This window comes from Mytilus edulis, chromosome 10 (genome assembly GCF_963676685.1).
Source record: "Mytilus edulis chromosome 10, xbMytEdul2.2, whole genome shotgun sequence".
NCBI classification, from domain to species: Eukaryota; Metazoa; Mollusca; class Bivalvia; order Mytilida; family Mytilidae; genus Mytilus; species Mytilus edulis.
In genome coordinates, this window is record NC_092353.1 from 17390536 (window position 1) to 17408786 (window position 18251).

At 31.0% G+C, this 18251-nt stretch overlaps 1 protein-coding gene across 2 annotated transcripts in view; it reads right to left on the reverse strand.

Annotated features, from left to right (window-relative positions):
• Window positions 1-18251, reverse strand: part of LOC139493536 (potassium voltage-gated channel subfamily KQT member 1-like) — a 99183-nt gene that overhangs the window by 22145 nt on the left and 58787 nt on the right. For both annotated transcript variants that reach the window (XM_071282026.1, XM_071282027.1), the window contains 5 exons: window positions 16047-16137; window positions 14219-14345; window positions 4511-4589; window positions 2949-3045; window positions 278-421 (listed from right to left, as the gene is read on the reverse strand). In XM_071282026.1, the coding sequence (XP_071138127.1) occupies window positions 278-421; window positions 2949-3045; window positions 4511-4589; window positions 14219-14345; window positions 16047-16137 (538 nt within the window). The remainder of the gene's footprint in view (window positions 1-277; window positions 422-2948; window positions 3046-4510; window positions 4590-14218; window positions 14346-16046; window positions 16138-18251) is intronic.

Sequence of the window (18251 nt, forward strand, 5' to 3'; positions counted from 1 at the left end):
GCCTTTAATCAAAATATAGAAAAAAAATATTAAATATGCAAATAAGATGAAGGCAGCTGATGAAATTGTCTTGGATCCTTGATGTGAAGTTAAAAGTCTTATAAAATACAAATGATAGTGGGTCAAGATAAGACCATTGGATGGGACAAATTGTTAATTATCCAATTTTGCTAGGGGATACAATATTATGTCCTTATTTTTGTATTCATTCATAACCAGAGTAACAAAAATATAACCACCCAAAGCAGAAAGCGTGTGAATAGTTGTTTAAACTTACCACTCCCCACCAGAGGGCGTCTGCATAGCTAGTAAAATCTGTCTCTGTACCATCCTGACTTGTAGTGTCTTTTTCAGCGAGGTAGACAAAATATGATGAGAAAATTAATCCTAAAAATCCTATATACAAAGTGGTTATTAATTCCTGAAAGTAGAAATTAAAACAAGTTACTTCAAAGTATCAACATATAAATCAACTGCTGTGCCATGCAATTAATGTTACAAAAAGAATATGGTAATGAGGTACTTTTTTTTTAACAAGTAGTGCAAGACTGAATATACTTAAACATGTGACTAACTCATTTTGATCTGAGTTGTAAGATTTAGGGAGAAAGGATTGTTTAAAGCAGGGATAATTGTAACAGCTCAGAGTGAAGTGATGGTGTTTACGTATTTTTCATAATTTAATGTCTTGATCAATTTTTTTTTTAAAAGACAATTATAATTATGTGCTGTATATGATGGAAAGGTGGCTAAATTTGTTTTCCTGATATTGGCATTCATTCATTAATTTTGTTTTTTCATTTTTATAACCATTAAGATTGTTTTTATCGGACATAAAATCCTCTAAGGCTATTAGTTGAGAGAATAGTCAGATTTTACTGTAAATCCTTTGAGGCTATAAGTTGTGAGAAAAGTTAGATTTTACTGTAAATCCTCTCAGGCTATTAGTTGAGAGAATAGTCAGATTTTACTGTAAATCCTTTGAGGCTATAAGTTGTGAGAAAAGTTAGATTTTACTGTAAATCCTTTGAGGCTATAGTTGAGAGAATAGTTAGATTTTACTGTAAATCCTTTGAGGCTATAAGTTGAGAGAATAGTTAGATTTTACTGTTAATCCTTTGAGGCTATAAGTTGAGAGAATAGTTAGTTTTTACTGTAAATCCTTTGAGGCTATAAGTTGAGAGAATAGTTAGTTTTTACTGTAAATCCTTTGAGGCTATATTTAACATGAAAGAAGAGTTAGATTTAACTGTATCTCTTTCAACTTAACCAAAACATCATTGCAACACTTAAGTAATGACAATATAACAATCTGGAGTTACCATTAGAAGTGCTGTATTTTGCACTTTAATAAAGCCATGGAACTACTAATAACTAGGTAGCAAAGTGATATATTGCTGTGATACCAGATAGAAAAGAAAATCATTTTGTCTGCTCTCTATAATTAAAGCTCATAATAGTCTTAAAAGATCGATACATATTGCTGACTGTTTGAAAATTGAGACATAACATATTTATAAAATGACATGCTGTTATGTTATATTTTGCACATTGCTTCCCACTAATAAGAACTGATGTATTCTTTTTTCATATTATGCAATCATATATGGTCCACTGATGATAAAAGCCACTTGTAATCATGATTTAAATAATACAATATTAAAACAATAAAAAAAGTGTCTGTAATTTTACATAACACAGAATTATATTCTCTATGATACAGCCGTAAAACCTATCTAGGTCTGTGTCAAATAGTGAATGTGTAAAATGACATTGCCAGCATTAAACTAAATTAATTTTACAAAGTAAACTTTATATAATAAACAGCCTTCTACAATGTAAGAAGGTCCATGATGGTTTAATATTGGCCCTATAATTTATAAGTAATTTACTGGCAAGTTAAATAATGATGAAAAATATGTTAAAATTCAAATTTGGCAGGGTTCATTATTGATTTCATAATGACAACATAATTGCACACATTGATTAAAAATATTGCAACTTTTTTCACTAATTTTTGCCTAAATGTGGATTAGTTTTTGATTAGGCCAACAGTGATGTTATACCAATTTTAGGTATTGAAAGTATAAGAAAATAATATGTTAAAAACATTAAGCCTCTTCCTGGAAATTTTTCATGCATTATTTTTAGTTTCCTTTTGTTCCATGTAACTGTCATTGCTCCGATGATTAGTTTTAAAATATTAATGCCAAGTTTGTTCCCAACAAAATATAACATGTCTATTTTAAGGTCTTCATGACAGGAAACAAATGTTTCATGGGTCTGACAGCTGATGTAATTTTGATAGTAACATATACCACTTCTGTATCAAAGTGCAGTGGTTTTAGCATGTATAAGACAGACTGTATTAGATTTGTACCATTAATTTTCACTCTTATTCCATGAGATTTATTCTGAAATATCAGGTCTTTATATGGCATAGTAAGTAACAACTTTTTAATACGAGCAAGTGCCATGTGGTAAGCTTTAAACAATAGACTGACATGTCATTTCTAACATGGTAGAATAAATAATTCTCCAGTCATCAAGATGAATATTTTTACTGCACTTAACAAAAATTATGTCATCCAGAAAACATGTTGTTTGCTCTATGGTTGGGTTGTTGTCGCTTTGAAACATTCATGACATTCCCCATTTCCTTTCTAAATTTTATGTAAATGAAAACCAATGCATTATCTATCCCTGTCCTTAGCAAACTAGTATTTGTTTAAACATTTTTTACTCTTAAAGAATTGTGATGAAAAAATTTGAATATTTGATTTGACCTCAAAGGTAATTAATATCAATTTTTTGTTACCCAAGGCTTAACACAGACCATTATCTACTACTTGAGTGTTATTACATAACCTCAATATTCCAACAGTCAAAGTGAAAATAACTTTTTAGTTTTTCTAGTCTCAGTATTGCTAAATCTATTTTAGACTTACCTGTCTGTGTATATAAACCACAGAACCTAAAAGCCTCCATGTCCCTCCCTGTCTATCAACATGTAACATTCGTAATATCTGTAAAAATCGCACACCTCTGAAAATAAGTTCATAAATTAATTACATTTTAATTAAAATGTTTTTTCCCACTACCTAGCTACATGTAATGTAACAAACATTTTTGCTGGATTATGGACAGTAATTATTTCATGATGGGTTGAATTTCTGGGAATATTTGAGCACAAAATGAATGAATATTCACGTACAAGAATTTGTCCAAAGTACACGGAACCCCACTTGCACTATCAATTTCTATGTTCAGTGAACCATGAAATTGGAGTAAAAATCTAATTTGGGTTTTAAATTAGAAAGATCATATCATAGGAAACATGTGTACAAAGTTTAAAGTTGATTTGACTTCAACTTCATCAACAACTATAACCTGAAGTGGGACAGACGGACAAACAAACGATACAACAGACAAATTGACGCACTGACCAGTAAAATAATGCCCCTCTACTATCAAAGGTGGGGCATAAAAAGAGGTCATAAAACAATATGTCTTTCTCCTAACGTATTTTTAATTAGATAAATTTCAAAATCACAATAACTGTGGTAAAAGAATATTGGCTTTGAAGCAAACGATTAGATCCAAGTATGCTTTGAAACAAAACCAAACTTAAGGTGATCTGAAGGTAATTTGTAGATTATTTGTTAGTTACAAAGGACTATATGCTAGACATGCTTATGTACAAGCATAGATGTATAATTAATGGTACAAGCAACTATAATGATTTTCATTTTGACATGGAAAAACAGATTTGCAGAGTGCCTGCAGATTTTTTTTTTATCTAGACCAGGAATAGAGGGGTTAGTTTGGGATTGAGAAGAACAAATTAATGTACCATGAGCTATTGCTTTCCTTCTATTATACTCTTAGTTTTGGCAAACAGGAGGTAGATATGAAAGAAACTGTGAATGTGTCACACAGTATAGGTAAACCAGTGGAAGCTTGCTGCCATAGTGAATGTGTCACACAGTATAGCTAAACCAGTGGAAGCTTGCTGCCATAGTGAATGTGTCACACAGTATAGCTAAACCAGTGGAAGCTTGCTGCCATAGTGAATGTGTCACACAGTATAGCTAAACCAGTGGAAGCTTGCTGCCATAGTGAATGTGTCACACAGTATAGCTAAACCAGTGGAAGCTTGCTGCCATAATGAATGTGTCACACAGTATAGCTAAACCAGTGGAAGCTTGCTGCCATAGTGAATGTGTCACACAGTATAGCTAAACCAGTGGAAGCTTGCTGCCATAGTGAATGTGTCACACAGTATAGCTAAACCAGTGGAAGCTTGCTGCCATAGTGAATGTGTCACACAGTATAGCTAAACCAGTGGAAGCTTGCTGCCATACATATCAAGAAGCAGCCAAGCTTAAACTAATGCTCTTGGTGAAAAACATGTGAGACAGATGGGTGGTATATCTCCCTCCTTTGAAACTGGGAACTTAAAGATACTCAGCCTTTTGAGCACAGAATATAAACAGTTTTTGTTACATACCTAATGGCTGATGTAGCAAACACTTGTCCATTTGATCCTACTGCTAACACCACTATAGAGGCTACCACAACCAATAAATCTGTAATTATATATAAGTACATTGTTATTAACTTGTGACTTTTAAAATATTAAATAAATGTATCAGAAGAAATAATGACACTATTTTCTTTTTCCAAAATGTATACATTTGTACAAGTTTGTTTCTTTATTAGACCCTCATGACTTCAGTCTGTGGCATCTAATACATCATTAAAACTCATCTAATCTGTGTACCTTTACATTTGATAAACCACAAACAAATGTCATTTGTACATTACAAAATACATGAGGAAAAAAACCCCACATCTTCTTATATCAATACATGTATCTTCCTCTCAGTTGATTTGATATTCCTGGGCAGCATCCAAGCAAGCTACTGAACTATCAATTTATAATGGTCAAGTTGAAATCATCCCTTTTGTGTGGCACTAACTGCCAAATTCATGTTCACCGATTTGACTCAAATTCTCATTCTCACAAAAGGAGAAGATATCAATGGGACAATATGGAATCTTTCTCTTCCCTACACAATTTTTTAAAACAAATACAGATAAAAAAAAATAAAAAAAAATAAGAAGATGTGTTATTGTTGCCAATGAGACATTTCTCCACCAGAGACTGAATGACATGTTACAACTATAGGTCACCCTACAGCCTTTAACAATGAGAAAAACCTATACTGCATTTATCAGCTATAAATGCTCTAAAATCATGTATAAGACTTATAATGTTAAGAGTCACTGAAATACATTCAGTTTCCCTCAAGATCATTATATATAATGCCTTCTCTCTGACAATAAAAAATCTGTTAAAATATCACTACAAAAACTTGTCTAGCAATAAAAATATACAACCATGCAGATCTTATTTACATTTATGTATAGTTTTATACTCTCTCAGAGCCATGTTTATTTACATGAGCACAGACAGTTACAGATCTCTTAAGCAATAGCAATCAAAATTACCATAAAATAAACATTTCAAGGTGAAAATAGATTACAAAAATTAAAATCTGCAAAATTACTTCAAGTGTATGAGTTGTAGGATTTAGATTTTTTGCAATCTATAAAGACTAAAACTAGAGGCTCTAAAGAGCCTGTGTCGCTCACCTTGGTCTATGATCATACTAAACAAAGGACACACATAATAGATGAGAATAGAATTCATGAGAAAATTATGTTTTAGTGATTATGATGTAAAATTGAGAGTGGAAATGGGGAATGTGCCAAAGAAACAACAACCTGACCATAGAGCAGACAACAGCAAAAGGTCAGCAACAGGTCTTCAATGCAACAAGAAATTCTCGCACCTGGAGGCGTCCTTCAGCTGGCCCCTAAACAAATATATACTACAAACGCATAACAATACGGACATTAAAATTCAGTTCAAGAGAAGTCCGAGTCTGATGTCAGAAGATGTAACCAAAGAAAATAAACAAAATGACAATAATTCATAAATAACATCAGACTACTAGCAGTTAACTGACATGCCAGCTCCGGACTTCAATTAAACTGATTGAAAAATTATGTCTTCATCATATGAATATCAGGCACAATCCTCCCTGTGAGGGGTTTAGTATCATACCATCATAACATATATGAGAAGAACATAACCCGTGTCATGCCAACAACTGGTTTATTAATAATGAATGTGTTTAGTTCCGATGCAAAGACCCTATAAGTGAATCAATATTAACGCCAAAATATGCAATCTTTAAAGACCTGACAACAGTATGGTAACTATATCCCTTCTTAATAAGTCTATTTAAAGGTTTTGTTAGCTTCTGTGTTTGTCAATCTTCCTTTACTGAACATTCTTGCTGTCTACAATTTTCTCTATCAATAATGAACTTGGCCCAGTAGTTTCAAAGGAAAATATTTTGTGAAAGTTTACGAGAATTGTTTAAAATTTACTCTAAAGAGCAATAACTCCTTAAGGGGTCAATTGACTGTTTTGGTCAAGTTGGATTATTTGTAGATCTTACTTTGCTATGCATAATTGTTGTTTACAGTTTATCTTTATGTAAGATAATATTGAAGATAATAACCAAAACCTGCAAAATTTTCTTAAAATTACAAATTCAGGGGCAGGAACCCAACAACAGGTTTCCCGATTTGTCTGAAAATTTCAGGGCAGTTAGATCTTGACTTAATGAACATATTTAAATGGATGAAATTTGCTCTAAAAGCTTTGAATTCAGAAATATTAGCAAAAAATTGCATTTTATCCCTATGTACAATTTAGCCATGTCGGTCATCTTCGTTCGTGGACGAGGTCATTGAACGCATAATTGAAACTACAATCATACCCTAAGATGATGGTTGCCAAGTTAGTTAAATTTGTCTAAGTAGTTTCATAGAAGAATATTTTTTACAAGATTACTAAAATTTTAGAAAAATGGTTAAAAATAAACTACAAAGGGCAATAACTCCTTAATAAGTCAACTGACAATTTTGGTCATGGTGACTTTTTTGTAGATCTTACTTTGCTGAACATTATTGTTGTTTACAGTTTATCTCTATCTATAATAATATTCAAGATAACCAAAAACTGCAAAATTTCCTTAAAATTACTAATTCGAGGGCAGCAACCCAACAATGGGTTGTCCAATTTGTCTGAAAATTTCAGGGCAGATAGATCTTGACCTGATAAACAATTTTACACCGTCAGATTTGCTCTAAATGCTTTGGTTCCAGAGATATTAGCCAAAAGCTACATTTTATCCCTATGTTCTATTTTTAACCATGGTGGCCATCTTGGTTGGATGGCCGGGTCATCGAACACATTTTTTAAAAAAGATACCCATGTGGATGATTGTGGCCAAGTTGGTTAAATTTGGCCTAGTCATAAGTTTCAGAGGAGAAGATTTTTGTAAAAGTTTACAGACGCCGGATGCCAAGTGATGAGAAAAGCTCACAAACCTATAACATCACATATGCATGCCATGAAGATAGTCAGTGCTATAAAATAAAATAAAATAGGGCTGTACCCAAAATAAATCTAAATCTCCTTGTCATAATCCTGTGATTTACTATAATAAGTAGAAGATCAGATTACAGTTTATGTAGACTTACGTTGTGTAAAGAAGTGACAAGCTCTATTGATGAGATAGACAATAAACATATTGAAGTAATATGTCCTTATTGATGCACTGTAAAATGGAATTTAAGTACGAAAATACTGTATTAACGTTAACAGCATCAAACTTTCTGCACAAGATGCACATTTTGACAATAAATGTCTCTGCACTAATGTGGGAAGCAACTCCATTTCTTCTGAGTTAAAAATGTTCACCACTCTACCTTCCTGTGTCAAAATATTTAGGACTATAACTATTCCATTTCATACTGGTATTTCTACATTCTCAAAGTTAGAACATATTTATTGGAGATTTTTTCTTTGTTTAGAATTTCAATAGGAGTTATAGTGAATTCACTTGAAGCAAAATAAAAGGAACTAAAAAAAACCAACAAAACTAACGATTTAATTCTTTCAGACCCTAGAGGTTAAACTATATAATTTGACAAAGAAAGTACATTTGAATATTCCCCTGTCAATTTGAATCAAGGAAAACTGTACAACTCCAGTTAATATTTCATCCTTTAACACCCAAAAGACAACTCTAATAACGACTAATAGAATTACCCAAAGATGAATACCAAACACTTTAAACTAATACCAGACACAAATTAGATAAATGCTGTCCAGAAACCAATAATTAGTGTATAATTTGTTGGTATAACCACCAAGATGCAATCTTGTAACTGTCATAAATTGTCTGATGTTGATGTTTAATGTCTACAGGGATTATGATGAACTTCTTGGAATATCAGATTTAAATAGAATCTTGTAGAAACTAGGACATCTACTACTCATATATAAACTAGACTTAATATTGTATTTTATAAATTTAGTTAGAGTATTATGCTAGTATTATACTTATACTTTAGAGCTAAAATGCATTTTCAAATTTTCAAATAAGGATAATCGTATTAATTTGTTGCTAGTTCACTTTAGGCAATATATCTGAGTGCAAGAATAGGCTTTGCAATCTTTCAATTACAAAAAAAAATAAAAAAATCTTAAGTAGAAAATAGGAAAGTAGAAAACCTAAAGTAAAATAGCCTCTGTATGCTGCTATACAAAAAGTTGTAAAATTTTAACAGCTTGCTTTAAGGAATGCAGCTAAGATTCAAACAGTATTGATATTTACATAATAGCTAATGATAATAGAGGAAAAAGATTTCCAGCATTTATTGGTAAACAGCGCAAATATTTTTTCACATGAACAGATAGTATAGGATAATCTAATTAATTTGTTATTAGCTGACTTCTAGCAAAATAAAGAAGAGACTGCTTGATTATGCCTTGTAATCTTTTGGATCACCAAATGCTTTTGTTAATAACTTAAACATTGTACAAGTACAGCTTTTCCAAGAGTAAAATTAAGAATAACATGTTAAAGAGCCTGTGGTAAAAACACTGACATAATTAAACACTTTGAAAATGCATTTAGCTGTAAAGTTCAGATTAATTAAACTAAAGCTCATCAAAAATTTACACAAGCAATCATTAAAACCCGCTTCATCTCATTGTCTTCCTCTCTAAAGACAGAAACAGCAAATTAGCTACAACTATGCAGGTTCCACTGGCTGGAACTTTAATCTGATTAAAACAAATACCATTGACAAATGTAATTATCTGTATAAATCAAACACTTATAGTAATCATTATTCAATCATTAAGCTAATTCACGAAACAGTAAGAGCTAACAGTAATCTGTTATCCTAAGGGTATTATATTTATTCCCTTTTAACTTGACCATTTCTCTCCTTAATTCACTTACTCATCTGAACAATAATTCGGACTAAGTGTGTTAACCATTTGACGTCATAAAATCTAGTAATAGGATTTTCTTAAAAATCAAATTATAATATTGTACAGTGATTTGGGATTCCTTGACATAATCACATTTCTTATATTGATATTTCACTGGCACTGTTATCAAATTTCTCTCAGCTGCAGTTGTGAAATTCTTAACTTTTTCACACAAAAAAAACTGCCAAGTAAAGCAACGGCTTATTCATTTTTGCATTTTTGACAAATACGCAATTGCCAATTTTAGTAACAACAACCTACTAACCCTAATATCAGTCAGATTCTTCACTTTCCCTAACTTCACCACTTGTAGAAGTTCCATTTTATTATCAAGGAAACTCTAGTCAAGAAAACATTTAAAATTCCATTTCTTCATTTTGTTTCTACAATTTTTGATAATGACCTTGACCTTCAAATCAATAGGCTTCTCCTTCCATCTGTATACATTTAATTCCAATTAAGCAAGTGATACTAAAGTTAGCTGCTAGAGTTGGTTTCACAAAAACACTTACGATTAAGATTGGTAGTAAGTCATGAAAAATTCAGTTTACTTACAATCAATCTTAGGGCATAAGTTTTTTTTTGTGAAATCGACTACTGGAAACCATTTGTTTTGACATACAGAGGGATAAATTAGGTAAAGTTGATATTTCTAAGGGGAATGACTCTTTAAAAAAGGTTGATCATCCACCATTTTAGAACTTGTCCTGGTATAGATATTGCTGTTATTAACTAAAAAGAGTATAAAGTTTTAAGAAAACTTGGCAAGAATTGTACCTGTGAGAGTGCTTACAAGACAGGACACACAAACGTAAGCCCACTATTTCCATGTCCCCCACAATCATGTGTACCAAGTTCCCCATGCAATTCACCACAACTTCAAAGTTAACTTGCCAAAAGCTGTAACTTGATATGGGAAAAACAAACAGGCTTAAATAAAATGCCCCTCTACAAGATAGCTAGAGTGGGGAGCACATATTCGCCGGGGAAACAAATTCGCCGTTCTATGATTTTGAGGTGTAAAAACTTTAAAGGATGGCTGAAATGGAAGGAATACGCCGGTAAATTATTATAACAAATATGATTATTTTTAAACTACGACAAAGTTGCAGCACTTACCGAAAAGGACCAAGAAACGGACAACGATTTTCGGCCCATTTCCTGAATGAAAAACACGATTTCAAAGAAGTATTTCTTGGTAATTCTTTGAATGATTGCCCTAAATGTCAGTTATATACACCTTTGAAAAATGTCTGCTATTCATCTATAATGAAATTGATTGGAAAAATATTGTTTAATGCTGCAGTTATTTGGGTTTAAATAGATGTATAAAAAGGGCGAATATGTGTCCCCCATTGACAAAACATCAGGAAATTTCAAACACCCTTTAAACTAACTTTACAGGTGATTATTTTCAAACAAACATGTTTTCAAGCTTAAGAATACTTTGCATTTGAAGTAATCTTCATATAGAAATATCAGTATACTTCAAAAACATATAGACCTGAACAAAAACTGTAGAAAACATGGAAAGATATGGCGAAAATGAGCACCCCACTCTACATGTATCATTAATATGACTTGGAAATAGAGCAAAATAAAGAAATTCTTTACTGATGCTGCAGTTTATGAAATTGGTCAAATCTGTTTTTTTGTTTCAATTCTTTTTCCTTTATACCCATATAAGAAGTGATGTGCACTGTAGATTAACCAACTACAAATAGTTAAGGTTGAACTCCTATGAAGTGTTATTCTGAACCTGATGTTTTATGCTTGTTTATTTAGTGACTCTATTAATATTAAAACTAATCAATTTTGTGTTTTCAAAACAATAAATAATTTAAAGTCTATTAAAGTTCAGCAGTACAAATTTCGGAAAGAAAATTAACAGTATAATTTGGTTGAAAATTTGGTACATTGTACTGAAACAAAAAAATTATTTCAAAAATTTAAATTTGAAAAATAAAATTTTGAGAATTTTAAGCTCTTAAAAAAAATTTTCACCAAAAAATAAGGAAAATCCATTGACAATACTTTTTAAGGTTGCTCTTTCTTGATTGGTATGTACGAAGAAATTCCTGTATTAAGGGGGCTCGCGGGTCTAAATGAAATTTTTTATTTAATATAGGATTTCTCTATATTTTTCTATAAATGAACTTTATCTTATACTTGATAGAAAAATGAAATAAAAAAATGGGGTCACCGTTCATTTACGCTCACAATCTGCCTTCGAAAGGAGCATACATTTTTATTGATGTCCTTTTTTTCTGTTGAACTAATAGGAGAAATAGCGGCAATATCGAAATAAAAAAAGAACTAAATTACAGAAATCGCTAAAATTTTACAATTATTTAGTCTATGTACAGCTTATTCGAAAACAACAATAAAAAATATAGGTCACCGATGAGTTAAAAAAGATATTTCATTTTTTATGCAAAAAAATGGTATTTTTGCACCAAAGGGAGATAATTTGAAGCTTTTTCAATGACATCTACATTTTAAAAGTCCGCTGGGGCCAACACGAATTGAGTTTTTGGAATGATTTTTGTACCATATGATAAAGTAACAGCTACTTAAGGTAATCAATAAAATTTGTAATGAAAAATTAATGTTTAATTTTTTTCTGAAAATCTTATACCCGCGAGCCTCCTTAAATGACTTCTTGACCTTTAATTTATAATATATTTGTCATTACATGTACTATAGACAAAATAACATTGTAGTAACAAGGTTGAATTCAAAAAAAACTTTTGAAAGTAAAAATATTACCAAGAGCACTTGATGATTTAAATTTTAGGTTTATTCCAGATTAAAACTTCGATAATATGGGAAATGAACTTTTTAAAAAATAAATTAATTCAATGAACCAGTTCCAAGGATATGCCAAGTATCCAATTATAATACGTCACAAGTATTGAACATGAGTTACCTACCCTTCCTGACTTATATGAGTTATAAAAGCCGCCATTAAATTTTTTGCTATTGTCCAAAATTAATCAGTTTTTTAAAATGATGTATCATTAAAGGATTTTCACCATGTCAAATTTTAACATGTCCAAAATTCATCAATGCATTTAGAATGCAGGTTAATGAACATCGAAGAATCTTCCATTCTAATTGAAATGAAATACCAATCTAATTCTGTAACAACTGGCTTGCTGTATATAACATTGTCAATGAGATATCAAATGGAAATTTAAGAATGCCTAAAGAACATTTCATTTAACTGGAAAAGATGAAGAAATTTCAAAGAAGATATCTAATATAGAAACAAACAGATATGTTTACAAATGAGACAGTTACCCATCAAAGCATATTTTACACCTGTGATCTACTTTATTATGGGTTGCTTAATGTCCAGTGGCAAATAGTTCATGCATAATCAGGAGGATGAGGGATGTTATCTACTAAAAGAACAACTAATAAGTCAAGGTGAATTCTTCAACACGGAAGCAAAACCTAGAACTTTTCAATGGTATAATTGTACCAAAGAGACCTTTTAAATCTTGCAGTAAGAAAATGGCATTATGTAATTCCCGTATTGGGATAATTATTGCATGAAAATCAACAATATACATTGATACATATCCCTTTCTCATATGTTTGTTAAGACAATTGCAATCTGCATTACAATTTAATTATCAATGCATGTTTAATACAGATCATGGAGTCAATGTATTGAAAATGAGGTTGTTACTCCATGATGAAATGAATGTTTGATACATTTCACCTAAAGCAGTCCGAAAGTGAAGTACAAGCGGTCCCAGACGTAATATTTTATCTCAATTCAACCTGACCTTATTTGTTAATGTGACATATAATACAGGGAAAAGTAATGAGGAGTTCAGAATGACATTGATACATAACATAAGGACTCTCAATAAAATCTATGTCTTTCATAGCCAAAGGGAAGATATTAAAGATGGATAAATTTTCAATCCGATTCACAATGCAATTGCTGTACAGCATTATTTTATTCTATAATCATGATGATAACACAGAAGATTGTAAAAGTATGGTGTTATACAATGTCTGAAATAAATATTTCAACGTTTTCTAAACAAGATATGTCTGGACAACAAAATCTGACCTATCTTTATGACTGAAGAACTCTCGTTTCTAAAAAAAGTAAGTTAACCAAATCAAAACATTAAAAAATTAAATCTCAAAAATACGGAACTCTGAGGGAAATTCAAAACAGAAAGTCCCAAATCAAATTGCAAAATTAAAAGCTCAAACACATCAAACAAATGGACAACAAATCCATCTTTTATTCACCATCATACACTTATAAACCAAAATCTGCTCTCATTAGCAACAGGATTTGTAAAAAGAAAGGACAACTGTTTTATGTTTAAAAGAATAAGAGTACAATGAAACAAGGACAGATGTGAAGTGAAATCTGTTTGACAGTCATGTAGACATTGTCAGAATCCCTAGACCCATATACCAAATGTAGTAATTTGATTTCTCCTAAGTATGAAATTAAAAAGAATAATAAAAATAAAAATAAACTCTAGTTTTTTTGGCAATTTCTGAACCATGAAAATGAGTTCAATCACAAATTACAACTGACAAAAAGAAACTGAAATTGGCTATTCTTCTTTAAAAAGTTTTTTGAGCCATGCAGAAAGGTTGACCCATTCTTTATTTGTTTTTTGCATGCACTTCATTAAAATAAACTTGGTTATCTTTGACTGTTTTAATTGTCATCACTCCTGACAAATATGCGACTTTTTAATTTTACAAGGTTTAAAGAACTTCTTGTTTTCAACAATTTCATAAACTCACCTATCACAGAAATGGGTTTTCTGGCAAATAATAATCTTCCACGGACACTCTGATATTTACTGCGACACCCAGCAGACCATAGTCTGATAACATACTCTAAACCAAAAAATAATACTAATACTATTTCCTGAAAAGAGAGAAAAAAAATATTGTGCAGGAGTTGTCAGTGGTTGCTGCATATCATATTTGTTTTTTTTCGTTAATTGCTTTTAACATCACATTCTGGCCATTAGATTTTTTTTTAGGATTGTTTGACATTGTCATTTTGGGGCCTACTATAGCTGCCTATGGGGTTTGCTTTTTTTTGGAATGCTGTATAGACTACAGTGACCTATACTTGCTAATTTCTCTATCATTTGGTAATTGATAGAGAGATGTCTCATTGACAATCGTACCACATTTTCTTAATTTTTTTAAAGAAGAAAGCTTCATTTCTTTTGATTATACAAGCTCCAGTTGGAGACAATTTTCAATACTTCATTTTTATTAAAATCTGCTGTGAGACAGCAACATCAACACTTCATAGTATGAAGCTTTATAAATGTCATTGAGACGAAAACTTCTTAGAGTGCATATTGCTATTCAAAACCGATGTGCTGATCGAATTGTTCAAGTGCTAAGCATTCACTTTCATCCATATGTAAGGATTTAATTGTTGATGTCTGAGCAGGTTTCTGATGTAAATACTGGCTAGCTTCAATCTATTATTGAACTGTTAATAATGTAAAAAAATGCAGAGTTTAAATGAGTTTTCAAATGTGTTAACAAAAGTAGAAAAACATATTTGCTTTGGTAAAACTCTTAAACGGTTAAAATCCAATAAAATGGTGATGTAATATCAATTCAACTATATTCTTATCCAGCATTTGGATCAATGCAAAATTGTATCTGCATGCAAGGAAATTCTCGTATTTAAACATTTCCTTCTGAAAGAGGTTTTAAAGTATTATTCTCTCAGATAATTTTCATATACATATCTATCTATTTTTCAGGTTTGTCTGCTGTGTCTTTCAATAGCTTTTACTTCATGTATCAAACTATTACAATTTTGCATTATGATCTGTAATACATGAAGTTATATATGAAGAAGCAACAAAACAACATGTACTTTTTTGTACAATGTTGTCTCTATTTAGGTCAGGTCTCATTAAGACAATCTATAGTATTAAGAATTGTTTAGTTTGAATCAGGCCTTATAACTACTTAACTATTATTAAAAATGCATCCAAGATGTTTTAAGATTTTCATGTTATTGTAAAAATCATTATAAATTCTTTTGTTATCCTTTTTATCACATTTCTTGTTTTTGCCTTTTAAGTGCTTTATATAAAAGGTCTGAATAAACAAAAGATTCAATAAGCATAGATATGATTTAAGATTTTACTTTTTAATGGAACCACTCTCACCTCTACTTATATCACAGAATTACACTGTACTGAATCTTGGATAAGTATCTCAACTACAGAATCGCCATGAACATGCGATGGATGTCATTTATTTTTTAAAAACAAAATAATACAGTTATACTCTTTGTAACGTTTTTCGCAAATATTATCTAATAGAAAGAAATAATGCAAATAGAAATGTTGCAACTTTTTTTGTTCTGGAGTCGATTTCACAAAAAAACTTACGACTAAGATTGATTGTAAGTATACGGAGTTGTTCATGACTTACTAACAATCTTAGTCTCAATTATTTTTGTGAAACTGACTCCTGAATGTTTCCTTTTTCATGTATCAATATGAGACACATTTAGCATTGCATTTGACTATGTGGTGTATCTCTATCTATTCAACATAATCCTTCTAACCCCTGAAATTTGACTTACCATGTAAAACAAAGTTTCATTGGCGAACTCTTCATACTGGTCAATGGTGGACAGTACACTAAATATCAAACATATGAGTACCATCATGAAGCTGGAAGAAAACAAACAAAATATTTAAACATCTTGCTAGTATGACATCTATATACAACATCCGCCATAAAAAATTACACTGGTTTATAATCTGTATTGTTCCTGAGCCAACATACCAAAATTCTTATTCAAAAGCAATTGACTGAAATAAAGAATAAAAATATATACATAGCTCAAATAGTTTCTTCCCTGTAACAGGTTTTATTCATTCTTAGCAAATTAAACCAGTTTTGACCAGTTGGATAAATTTGTTATCCACCACACATTGATTTATTAAATACAATTCAAAATAACATTCTTATGATTCTTTTTGCATTACATCATTCATGAAACAGATTTTCATTTTTTTATATAGATTAGACCGTTGATTTTCCAGTTTGAATGATTTTACACTTGTAATTTTTGGGGCCTTTTAAAGCTTACACTTCGGTGTGAGCCAAGGCTCGTGTTGTAGACTGTACTATGACCTGTAATGGTTTTTCTTTAAAAAATTGTGACTTGGAGGGAGAGTTGTGTCATTGGCACTCATACCACATCTTCTTATATCTATCTATGACTTTTCCCCTCTGCCATTAGTTTTTATCAATTCTTAAAACATTCAATGTTACAATTTTGATATGCTTAATTTTAAATAAGAGCCTCTTATTTTAATTTTTTAAATCATCTTGAGTTGATAAATATTGTAATATAATTCATCCACTTATCTGTGTCTATTGTCGTTTCACAATTTTTTTCAGCTTTTTGTTGTTGCTTCATACCCATCTGATGATTTAAGCCATTTCCAACTGACTAAATGTTGGTTACTATGCCTTATATATATGTAACACTACTCAGGTCCCGTTTTAGGTCAGAGAAATGGTTTAGGACTCACAAATAAGTTTCTCAGCCTGACATTTTATTTATATGACAAAACAGCAAAAGATAAATAATTTTGGGCATTATGACAAGAGCAAAAAGTGACTGAACCTGTGCATTCACACAAAACAGGAAAAAATTAATTTAACCATTGGGTATCATGAGAAAAATATATCAATATTGGCATCATGAGAATTGGAAAAGATAACTCTCACAATATATGACTTAACGATAGATACTGACATCACGACACTAAACAATTTGGCAAAATATAACTGAACACCAGCATTGTTGACAAACTAGCAACAGATAACTGAACACCAGCATTGTTGACAAACTAGCAACAGATAACTGAACACCAGCATTGTTGACAAACTAGCAACAGATAACTGTTATATAGCTTCAAGAGAAAACATGGCAAAAAGAATCTTAACATCTTGACAAAAGTACAGAATCTTAACATCTTGACAAAAGTACAGAATCTTAACATCTTGACAAAAGTTTCTGAGCCTTGGCATCATAGTGGGAAAAAATATCTGAATGACAATGGCAAACCAAAAACTAGTTGAGTCTTATCTTTACTTTTACACTGAAACTTAAAATCACTTTGTAAAGTATAGAATGTTTGGTACATATCATGGAGATCTATCTTCCTCTAAAATGTTTATTCTGTATTCAGCAGAACCTACAGAAACCTAGAGATAGAATCTCCCTGTGTTAACATATGAAAGTAATTGAATCCTTTTATCTATCTATCTATTGCTAAATCAATATATGAACTTTATTTATTGTTTATCACATGCTCATTTTATAAAAAGGTTCCACAATGATAAAATGTTTTTTTTAAAGTCGAAATTTTATTTACCATCTATCAAGTTAAAAAGTTACAATATAAGAACCAAATTGTCAATAATGGTGATAATGGTATCAAAAATCTACCCTGACAAATAAAATTACACATAAGAAAGACAATAGCCTCCAACTATCATCAAATGATTGAATTGTCAGATAGCATAAATAGTTACAGTAGCCAATATTGACTTGATCAGTATGATATATTGATGTATATATATAAACTATTAAGCTGTAATTGCTAATTCTATATAGGAAATATCTGCTATCAAATCACTGATAAGAATTCGATCACCAGCTTGATTTTCCTCAAATAACATCACTAGGAGCAATAATGTACACAAGATATGGTCAACTGGGATCAAATTCCTAGTAAATCATAAATCCCTCATGAATACCTTACATAAG